Source organism: Saccopteryx leptura, chromosome 3 (genome assembly GCF_036850995.1).
Source record: "Saccopteryx leptura isolate mSacLep1 chromosome 3, mSacLep1_pri_phased_curated, whole genome shotgun sequence".
Taxonomy (NCBI): domain Eukaryota; kingdom Metazoa; phylum Chordata; class Mammalia; order Chiroptera; family Emballonuridae; genus Saccopteryx; species Saccopteryx leptura.
The window spans coordinates 302,685,205-302,697,325 of NC_089505.1; the positions used below are offsets into that span (position 1 = coordinate 302,685,205).

At 39.9% G+C, this 12,121-nt stretch overlaps 1 protein-coding gene across 9 annotated transcripts in view; it reads left to right on the forward strand.

Moving 5' to 3' along the window:
* The window catches only part of STAU2 (staufen double-stranded RNA binding protein 2), a 295,381-nt gene that overhangs the window by 144,459 nt on the left and 138,801 nt on the right, over positions 1-12,121 (forward strand). For 8 of the 9 annotated variants that reach the window (XM_066378875.1, XM_066378872.1, XM_066378874.1 and 5 more), the window contains one exon: positions 5,040-5,347. In XM_066378875.1, the coding sequence (XP_066234972.1) occupies positions 5,040-5,347 (308 nt within the window). Of the gene's footprint in view, positions 1-5,039; positions 5,348-6,189; positions 6,347-12,121 lie in introns of those variants that run through there. The other variant, XM_066378878.1, reaches the window with a different exon arrangement.

Consider the following 12,121-nt stretch of genomic DNA (forward strand, 5'->3'; position numbering starts at 1 on the left):
CGTGTAAGTAATTGAGCAGTAGACATAAAGGCGTGCTGTATCCAACAGCCTGGAGTATTAGAAGAAGTGTGAATATATCTGTATGACTGGAGCTTGGGGTCTTCACAGAGCATTTATTAGATGGTGACAGAGAAGTGAGAAGGAGCAAGATAGGTCATTGAGGTTGTCATGTGTCATCCTAAAGAATTTGGATTTTACAGTATCAGTGACAGGGAGCCAATGAAGTCTTTTAAGTAAGATAATGTCTGGCCTTTACCATTTTCCAAAGCAATCTACAGAATCAGTATGACCCTTGTCAAAATTCCAATGGCATTTTTTACAGAACTAGAACAAATAATCCTAAAATTTCTATGGAATCACTAACCCTAAATTGCTAAAGCATAATACCCTCTAGATCCATTCATGCTGCTGCAAAAGGTATAGCTTTTTTATCCAATTGTCTATTGATGAGCACTTAGGTTGCTTCCATATCTTGACTATTGTAAATAGTGCTGCAATGACCATAAGGGCGCATATGTCTTTTCAAATTATTGTGTTGGGTTTCTTCAAATAAATACCCAGAAGTGGAATTGCTGGGTCATAAAATTGATATGGAACCACTAAAAACCCTGAATTGAGAAAGAAGAACAAAGTTGGTGATATCATGTTACCTGATAGCAAACTATACTGCTAGGCTATAGTAATTAAAATAGCATGGTATTGGTATAAAAAGATCAATGAGACTGAATAGAGGACCCAGAAATAAACCCATGCCTATGCCTATATGGTTATTTAATTTATGACAAAGAAGGAAAGAATATACAATGTAGTAAAGACAATCTCTTCAATAAATGATGCTGGGAAAACTGAACAGACACATGCAAGAAAATGAAAGTGGATCATTTTCTTATACCCTATATAAGAGTAAGCCCAAAATGGATTAAAGACTTAGATGTGAATCCCAAAGCCATAAAACTCTTAGAGGAAAACATAGGCAGTAAACTCTTTGACATCATTCTTAGTAATATGTATATTTTCAGATTTGTCTCATTACACACGGAAAACAAAAGAAAAAAACCACAAATGGGACTTGTTGGGCAAACAAGTTTGTAAAAAGTGTTTTTTAGGTTTGCTCCTTGTATAGGGGCCTCGCCCTGTGTGTATAGTCTATGGAAAGCTGCAGGTGCTTGCCCTCGGGAGGATTTGCAAATTGTGGATTATTTGCTATTGTTTGCTGGAGAAGTTTTTTCCCCCATCCTGTTTTGCTGGTGAATCTAGAGGTAGAGAAAGTGTGCTGAGGGGCTTGGAAGCCTTGCTGAGGCTGGTGGGGGGCCTGTTTGCTCTGTGAGTCCAGAGGGTGAATCTGGAAAATGAGTCCAGGTTGTAGAACTGGAGACCGAGGAAAGGCTTGGGAGCCCTGAGGAAAGGGAAGCAGTTTTCCCTGCCTGTTTGCTTGTCTGCCTTTATGAGACTTTAATAAACGGAATGGCCCACTGTTGGGCAAATGAGTTTGTAAAATTTGTATTTTTTGAGTTTGCTCACTTTTAGTGTTAAAAAATGGCACTGGTCAGCACCAGGTATGTGGTCTGTGAAATTGCAAATTACCTTCCTGCTTGGGAAGGGCCATTGTCTTGCTAATATTTGTTGGAGGGGAGGTTTTTGAGCCAGAAATCTTTTTTTTTTTTTTTTTTTTGTATTTTTCTGAAGTTGGAAACGGGGAGGCAGTCAGACAGACTCCCGCATGCACCCGACCGGGATCCACCTGGCATGCCCACCAGGGGGCAATGCTCTGCCCATCTGGGGCATTGCTCTGTTGCAACCAGACCCATTCTAGCGCCTGAGGCAGAGGCCATAGAGCCATCCCCAGCGCCTGGGCCAACTTTGCTCCAATAGAGCCTTGGCTGTGGGCAGGGAAGAGAGAGACAGAGAAGAAGGAGAGGGGGAAGGGTGGAGAAGCAGATGGGCACTTCTCCTGTGTGCCCTGGCCAGGAATCGAACCCGGGACTCCTGCACGCCAGGCCGACGCTCTCAGCCAGGGCCATGAGCCAGAAAGTTTTGAAAAGGAAAGGAGAAGGAGAGGGAAGCCATGTTTGCAGAGTAAGAGAGAGAGGGTGTGCAGATGGGGAATCAGAGGTGAGGGGCTTTGGGAGCCCTACTGAGGTTTTGGAGGCCTTTGATTCTAGGAGAAACCAGAGAAGATTCTCCTAGTTGTAGAACCAGATAATGTGTCAGGCCTTGGAGCCCTGTGTGTTTGCTTGTCGGCTGGTGCGGGACTCTAATAAAGGAATGACCCACCATTTTTTGGCTCCACTGTTTCTTTGCCGTCTGTGTAAATTCACTGAGAACCTGTATGTGCATGGCCATGATGGCAGTGGCCCCTGGCCTTACACCCACCATTTTCTGGATCCACAGTTCCTTTAACTGTCTGCCCGAATCCAATGAGAACCTGCTTGGCCACGGTGGTAACCCCTGGCCCCACAGGACTACATCAAACTAAAGTTTTTGCACAGCAAAAAAATCATCAAAAAAACCCCCAAAAGACAATATGAAAGGGAGGAGATACTGTATTTGCCAATGATACAGCTGATAAAGATGTTAGTACCCAAAATATTTGATATAAAGAACAACTTAACACCAAAAAAACTAACAATCTACTAAAAATAATGCACAGAAGACCTCAGTAGACATTTCTCCAAAGAGGACTAACAGATGGCCAATAGACATATGAAAAGATACTCAACATATGAAAAGATAGTCATCAGGGAAATGAAATTAAAACCACGATGAGATACCACACACCTGTCAATATTGCTATCATGAATAAATCAACAAAGAAGTATTAATGGGAACTGGAAAGCAGGGAACTTGAGCACTTTTGTTGGGGTTGTAAATTGGTGCAGCCAGTATAGAAAACGGCATAGAGGTTTCTCAAATAATTACAAATAGAAACGCCATGGGACTCCCATATGAAAAAGGGGAAGGAATTAACTTTGCAAAATTTAAGGAATTTTGTAAATTGCCATTTACAAAAACAGTCATAGAGACTTTTAAAGTACATCATAGGGAATATATTCAATAATGTTGTAATAACTGTGTTTGGTATCAGATGGGTACTTATCGTAGTGATCACTTTGTCAGTTATATAAATGTCTAATCACTGTGTTGTGCACCTAAAACTAATATAATATGGTATGTCAACTAATATAATATTGTATGTAATTGAAAAAAATTTTTATTTTATTTATTTATTTATTTATTTATTTATTTATTTATTTATTTATTTATTTATTTTTTGTATTTTTCCAAAGCTGGAAACGAGTAGAGACAGTCAGACAGACTCCTGCATGCGCCCGACCGGGATCCACCCGGCACGCCCACCAGGGGGCGACGCTCTGCCCACCAGGGGGCGATGCTCTGCCCCTCCGGGGGCGTTGCTCTGCGGCGACCAGAGCCACTCTAGCACCTGGGGCAGAGGCCAAGGAGCCATCCCCAGCGCCCGGGCCATCCTTGCTCCAATGGAGCCTCGGCTGCAGGAGGGGAAGAGAGAGACAGAGAAGAAGGGGGGGTGGAGAAGCAAATGGGCGCTTCCCCTATGTGCCCTGGCCGGGAATTGAACCCGGGTCCCCCCGCACACCAGGCCGACGCTCTACCGCTGAGCCAACCGGCCAGGGCCAAAATTTTTATTTTAAAAAAACAACATCAAGTTCTTGAATCAAGTTACTGGCAGGAGAGGGGAGGGCGAGCACAAAGGAATTATGTTGTGTCTCTCAGAGTGCATTCTCCAAAAGTGGTGATTTATTAATAATTTCAAAAGAAAGATTTGTTAATTTTGAAAGACAGTATGAGTTATGAGTTGTTACTATCCAATCCAAAGACAGTAGAACAAGCAGTGTGAAATATGGTTTGAAACATCTCTGAGATGGATAGTAGTCAGAGGAAAGTGCTTCCTCTTCTTTTTTTTTTTTTGTGACAGAGATAGAGAGAGGGACAGACAGACAGGAAGGGAGAGAGATGAGAAGCATCAATTCTTCGTTGCAGCACCTTAGGTTTTCATTGATTGCTTTCTCATATGTGCCTTGATTGGGGGGGGGGGGGGCTACAGCAGACCAAGTGACCCCTTGCTCAAGCCAGCGATCTTGGGCTCAAGCTGGTAAGCCTTGCTCAAACCAGATGAGCCTGTGGTCAAGCCGGCGACCTTGAGCTTTTGAACCTGGGTCCCAGTCCGATGCTCTATCCACTGCTCCACTGCCTGATCAGGCAGAAAGTGCTGCTTTTATGTAGTAACTACAACTCCACCACCTGATAGCATAGCCCAGACTCACTCCTTTTGATATCACAACCTGTCCATGGCACGGCTCGAACTATGATGCACTTGATGATGAAGAGACAAATTCTAAACTGAACGTGATAACTACTAATTTGTGTGTAAATCAAAGGGTAACCAGGAGTTTCAGTTGGGGAACTGAGCAGATAGTCAGTGATATCATAATGATGTAACCAAGATAGGAGACAGTGTCAATTTGGAAAAGAAGAGGCTCTGTCACTTTTTGGCACGTTTGGAGTTAGAGTTGTCTGTGAAGAGGAGAACACCAGTAGCCATTGGATATCTGAGTTGATAGCTCAGATTAGGGTTGACCCAGCATTCATCCTACCTGCTGTGTCTCAATTGCCGCATATTTAGGGGTTTTGTGTCTCTTTTATAAGCTCATAAAATATGAAATTACAGGGTGAAGACACTGCATATTTCTAATGATTCTCCACCGTGTGTCCACAAACTGTTTACCCTTTTCCTACCACAGCTTCCCTACCATATACACATTTCACTAAAATCACTTTGTTGGATCTTTCAAATATCTGATTCTAGGAATATGGAAACATCCATCATTTACCTCTACATGGAGACTGCAGTTGCCTCAGCAAATAGAGGAGGGTGCTTGGTGGACAGTGTTTCTTGCTTTGTTACCGCACCAATGGAAATTGTTGAGTTAATAATGTTATAACATGTTTCTAGTTCAATTATTCTCAAGTGTAATAACAATCTTCATTCATTTTATTTATAGCTCCAAAAGGAATTCTTCATTTGTCTCCTGATGTTTATCAAGAGATGGAAGCCAGCCGCCACAAAGTAATCTCTGGCACTACCCTAGGCTATTTGTCACCCAAAGATATGAACCAACCCTCCAGTTCTTTCTTCAGTATATCTCCCACCTCGAATAGTTCAGCCACAATTGCCAGGGAACTCCTTATGAATGGAACATCTCCTACGGTGGAAGCCATAGGGTTAAAAGGAAGTTCTCCTCCTCCCCCTTGTTCTGCAGTACAACCTTCAAAACAGCTGGAATATTTAGCAAGGATTCAAGGCTTCCAGGTATGAATTAAAAGCAAAAACAAAAACAAGGAAACAAAACAACTCATTAGCTCCAAATCCTTCATCTCTATTCATCAGAAAGCTCATCCTTGTCTGCTAGTGTAACCCATTTGGCACTTACATTGTAAATTGTTAGGAACACAAACGACAGAAAAGAGACCCATCTACACACATCTCATTGTCTTTTATATATATTTTCATTCTGCCCAGTTAGTTATTCTTTTGCTGCCTGGCTCTCCTCCATTTTTCTTCTTCCCGTTTCTTTCTTTTCTTCTTCTTCTTTTTTTAACCTTTTTTTATTCTCTGCTGTGTATTCAGTTGGTCTTAATTGGATACATCTATTTTCCACAAACAAAAATTCTGCCTGCATACATTTGGCAGTAGTGTTGAGCCCTAAGTTCTCCCTCTTTATACAGTGAGGTTGAGTTTTTCCAATGATGCTTTTACTTTCATAACAGTTTTGAATTTAACATTCTATTGCTAGTAATGATTCAGCATATCATTAAGGTACAACATCCTAGAAGTCTGGTATCTTATGGAATTAATTAAAAATGGTATCAGAACAACCTGAAATGCTTACTAGTTGTTTGAGGCATAACAACATGTATTTGTTTGAATGGATCATGTTTTGAGTGTCAGGAGCACCTGCCTCAGATGGTACCAACCATTTTGTTTCACTGGGGAGTCTAAAACTAGCATTAGTCCACTTAACTGGTTGTGTATATTAATTTGGGGACATACACTTTTTTTCCCCTATTTATTCTTTGTTCCCTTTTGAAAAAAAGAGAAACAAACCAACAATCCTGTATGGATAGAAGTTTTAATAGAATTGTTAACTTTAGGAAGAGGAAACACCTGTGCTCTGATTTCTTGGTTTCCTGGAAGATCACGTGCTGACCTGTGGCTGGCTGCCGGATGAACTACAGTGTGTTTGTGTGTGGGTGGGTCTTGCTCCCTCAGATCCCACTATTTTCATCCCCTTTTCCATCTTAGTCTTATTCCTTAAGACCAAAAACTGTAACTTTATTTTAAAATGCTCTAGCAGCTCTGTATTATGTAGAATAATCATGTATTTATACAAATTTTACAAGTTTAGGTACAATATAAGAAAGAAGATCAAATGTTTTGGGAGTGGGGGGGGTTGCATGTTTCTTTCCCCCCATAGGGAGTGGATTTGTTCAGATCTATTGCCAGGTAGTTATTAGTGTTTTTAATTAGACTTAATAGGAAATTAAAGAAGCTGTTATTAATTATTGGTTCTGTCATCTGAAATTTTAAATGCATAAAATTAAATTTTAGAATTTGGTTTTGTTTATTATAAGAATGACAATAAATCACTGTTCACAATAAAGACTTTGATTCAAATAGTTAAAGTACTGGGCAAAAGCTAAGTAATTTTTAGTTCTCTGTATGATGTGCATAGGATGAACTAGAAATAAACTGTCATGAGAAGAAATTCACTGCTTATTTACAAATCGAGTCATTTAGAAACATCTGAGAGTAGCACTGTATTTTTTAGGAAAAAGCACAAACGGCACTCAAACTCTAATAGATTTTTTGCTTGGAGATATTATTATGGTAGCTGTCACTTTGCTGCTTCAATCTTTTATTTGTATTTATTTGTTACTCCTCAGCAATGAAAACATGATAATTTGAACATATCTTTACTTTAGTCAAAATGTAGCCTGATTTCCCCATTATTGGGCTGACTGCTCAGATCTTTTTCTTAAAGTTTATACGCATATAATATTCATTATTTATAGACAAGTTAAACATTTCCAAATTTGTGTACTGTGACTTTTATCTCCTAATGGATCTAAACAGACTTCTTTGGTCGAATGAGCTTGGTGTTGATGGAATATTGTCTCTCTGATGGACCACATCCTACAGCTGAGCAGTGACCAGGCTCTGTGGGAAATGGCTTAGTGTCCTGTGAGATACAGCCCCACCTTCACATCACACTAGAAGGTTCTTTGTGATTAAGAGTTTTAAAGCCTATTCCTTTATAGGTAACTTCCTCAGGTATATTTACCTGGTAGAAAAACAAGTAGACTGTTTCTGTTTCTTAAATGTTTCAATTGGACAATAGCTTAGAAATTATAGGGCCAGCTTGTTATGGGTTACATGCTATTCTCTTATTTTTATTTCTGGAGCTGAAAAACAATAAATTCTTTTACTGTGTTTCTAGGTTAGTATTTTTTATTTTGTTATTGTACACTACTACATAGATATTATTGCTTACTGAATATTGTATTGAAATTTGATGTGACAGCTATCTTGTATTACAAAGTAAAATTAGTGTACTGAAAACTAAGTTGTTTTAACTTCTAATTTTTTTCATTATTTAATTTTAATTAAAATTCATAAGACACAAAAAGCTTATTTGCTCCCCAGAATGTAGGTATTAAGCTCACATTCTTTTGCATAAGTCTATAAAATAATTTAAATTATTATACAATTAAAGTTATTAATAAAGCTGACTTCACAGAGCAGAATGTGACTGAACACTTGGATATTCTTGGTAATTCTTTTATCCTTGCTTGGGCTCACCTAAAGTTTTCAATCACATTTCAGAAGCAAGCTTTTGGATCTTTGTCATAAACAAATGTTGATTTCTCTGCAGTTTCATTGAATGCATTTTAATTATCCTCTTTTAACACTTGAATGTTTTAATCATTGTTTTATTATTATTTTTTTAAATTGAGTTTGTTGGGGTAACACTGGTTAACACAAATATACAGGTTTGAGGTGCTCAACTCCATCACGCATCTCTGTCCACTATACTGTGTGTCCCCTGCCCCCCCCAGTCAAGTCTTTGACCACCACCATTTATCCCCCCATACTCTCCTCCACCTCCCCTCCCAGGTTTTATGTCATTCATTCTGCAAAACTCAGACTTTATGCTTCAGTCAGAATGCTTCTATAACTTTTATGTGTTTCATAAAAACTCAGTTGAAATTATACTCATACCACAGTGTTTAGGGCTTTTTGTTGTGTAATCTGATGCTCTTTAATTATAATGCCAAAATGTATCAAAATCATGTGGCTTTTTAAAGAAAATTATTATGGGAGAGACATTCTTGAAATGCTGTACATTTGAGCTAAAGTAGAATACTTTTTTATGTTTTAATTTACATTCTAAGCTTTTATATCTTCAGTATGATTTTCCATAGTACTTATGTTAAAACCCTCTTTGTGTAATTAAATGTAAGCAATTTCTTTGTTTAAACTAGTCATTAAAAAATGACTAGCTTGAAAATGAATTACAGTTGTCCTTTGGGATTTGTAGAAAACTGGTTCTTCTTCCATATAAAATGGACTAGTATTTGCCTATACCCTACACACACCCTCTGGTATACTTTAAATCATCTCTAGATTACTCATGCTACCTATTGCAGTGTGAATGCTATGGAAGTAGTGGGTATACTGTGTTGTTTAGGGGGTAACGACAAGAAAGCAGCCTGTACATGTTCAGTAAAGATGCAGCCATCATCGGCCTGACTACATAGTACCTGTCAGCAACCATGTAACCTTCTTTTCAAATATTTACCATATGCGGTTGGTTGAATCCATGGACAAGGAACCCATGGATATGGAGGGCTGACTGTATTTTAGTAAATTATTCTTTCTAGGTGGATTTAATTTCAGTTTACGATTCTGTGCTCCTCCTAGTTACTGTCATCCTTTGAGCCAACTTGTTATTAAAACCTTCAGAGTAAAATATGATAAACTAGATTTGTTTCTTTTTCACGTAACAAATATAAAGAAGCACTTAGTTGGTGTTTCCGTTAAACAATAATTAGACTTTTTTTTTTCAATTCAGTGAAAGGAGGGGAAGCAGAAAGACAGACTCCTGCATGCTCCCCAACCAGGATCCACCCAGCAAGCCCTCTACCAGTGGTCAGCAAACTCATTAGTCAGCTGAGCCAAATATCAACAGTACAACGATTGGACTTTCTCTTGAGAGCCAAATTTTTTTAACTTAAACTATATAGGTAGGTACATTCCTTATCGAGGTAGCACCTGCATGTGGTATTTTGTGGAAGAGCCACATTCAAGGGGCCAAAGAGCCGCATGTAGCTCGTGAGCTGCAGTTTGCCGCCGACCACTGCTCTAGGTGGTGATGCTCTGCCCATCTGGGGCATTGCTCCATGCTCAGCAACTGAGCCCTTGTTAGTACCTAAGGAGGAGGCCCTGGAGCCATCCTCGGTACTTGGGGCCCACTTGCTCCAATTGAGCCATGGCTGCAGGAGGGGAAGAGAGAGAGAGAAGCGAGAGGGGGAGGGATAGAGAAGCAGATGGGCACTTTTCCTGTGTGCCTTGACTGAGAATCAACGCAGGACATCCACATGCTGAGCTGATGCTCTACCACTGAGCAAACCAGCCAGGGCTAAAACCATAATTAGGTTAATTGGTTTACTTAAGGCGTGTTTTATAGAGAGGCTTCTCATTATAGTGAGTTTTGGATATACTGATGCCATTTCTGGCTGGATGAGAATGTCAATACTTCTACTTATTTGAAACATCTACTCAGAAACTCTCTTTTCAGATATAATTCAAACTTAATACATTTCAATTGAAATGTATCCTTTTGTGAAGTTTAATATGATTATAGCAGGCTCATTTTATAGTTACAGGTTCCAAACCAGCCCCTCCTCTGTGAAGGGGTATGCAAACTACATATCACATAATTGTACTTTCATCAAAACCAGTGGAATTACACCAGATCAATTCATTATGCTAAAATTTATAACTTGATAGAGAAAAACATTACATTTGAAGAAAGAAATCGTGATGCACATAAAAACATGCCATAATGAATAACAAATACTGGTAAGCGTCAACATAAACTATTCAGGACTAACTTGACCTGAAATCGCCACAGAACGTAGTTGTGGAACTCGAAAGAACAAAGACACTCTTCCAGAGTGTTGGCCTCAGTACATACATAGTAAGACATACAAGACATTTCAAAGAGAAAGTAATGTACAAACCCAGAGAGAGCCGTTCCTGCCACAGGGACTTTGATGTGGTCCTGAAACCAACCCTGTGCTGCAGGAAGAATGACTGTCTTGATGTGTCCCCCCAAATAGAGCATTGGTAGCCTTTTCTGTTTGTATCAGAAGAGATTTCAACTCAGCATGAGAACTCTAGTTGACATTATTTGAAAATCAAGTCTTTGAAGACCAAAAAATTATTGTTCATCTAAAGGTGAATTACAACTCTTTTCACTAGAAAAGACTGGCAGTCACGTGACTTTTTCTTAGGAGCTCAGTTGTAGAAGCCGTCAGGAGCTGGCCTGTCAGGCTCAAATTTATATGCCTATACTCATTTTAGGTGGTGTTGAAATGACTATTTCCCTATTTAAAGCTTTTGGCTATATTTTTTGTTTTTTGGGTTTTTTTTGTAAATGACAGTAGCTTAAATTTTATGATTGTTCTCTACTCACCCAGGACACCTCTGAGAAGGAGAATAACATGTGGAATACTGCCTGTAAAGGGTTTGTGCACCCTGAAAAGTGCTCTGACCTTCCAGAGACATGCTTCCCTTAGGAGATGTGTGGGTGACAAGGTAACAAAACTGACATTCAGCGACTGACCTAATCTACAGCAGAAGGTGGAGAAGTCATTGCATACATTATTTTGTGACCAAGCAGAAGTGCCTGGTACATTTTTTGCTAACAAATCTTTATTTTATTTTATTATGTATGTATGTATGTATGTATGTATGTATGTATGTATTTATTTTTGGTGGAGACAGAGAGTCAGAGAGAGGGAGAGATAGGGACAGGCAGACAGGAAGGGAGATGAGACGCATCAATTCTTGTTGCAGCTCCTTAATTGTTCATTGATTGCTTTCTCATATGTGCCTTGCCTGAGGGGCCACTGCAGAGTGAGTGACCCTTTGCTCAAGCCAGTGACCTTGGGCTCAATCCAGCGACCTTGAGCTTCAAGCCAGTGACCTTTGGGCTCAAGCTAGTGACCATGGGGTCATGTCTACTATCCCATGCTCAAGCCAGTGACCCCATACTCAAGCTGGTGAGCCCGCGCTCAAGCTGGCGACCTTGGGGTTTTGAACTTGGGTCCTCTGGGTCCCAGTCCAATGCTCTATCCACTGTGCCACTGCCTGGTCAGGCTATTTTATTTTTTTGTTTTTATTTCAAATCTTTATTTTAAGTGAAACATTTGTACAATGTTTAGAGACTGATTCTTATAGGTAGGGCTAGTTTGTGGTAGAGGTCCAAATCCTTTTAGATTTTATTAACACACTTATTTATGCCCTCCAATTATATACACAACTGAGTCTGAGTCATTTAAAAGTTCTAGCTCTTTTGCCCTGGCTGGGTTGCTTAGTGGTAGAGCATCAGCCTAGTGTGTAGTAGTCCCGGGTTCGATTCCTGGCCAGGGCACACAGGAGAAGTGCCCATCTGCTTCTCCACCTTCCCTCTCTCCTTTCTCTCTATCTCTCTCTTCCCCTCCTGCAGCCAAGGCTCCATTGGAGCAAAGTTGGCCCCGGCGCTGAGAATGGCTCCATGGTCTCCACCTCAGGTGCTAGATTGGCTCCAGTTGCAATGGAGCATTGCCCCCTAGTGGGCATGCTGGGTGGATCCCAACCAGGCACAAGTGGGAGTGTTTATCTACCTCCCCATTTCTCACTACAGAAAAAATACAAAAAATAAAAATAAGTTTTAGTTCTTTTAATATGATCAGAACATGGGATTTTGTTCTAAAATACAATTTTATTATGTAAATACACATTTGAGGGACTACCCAA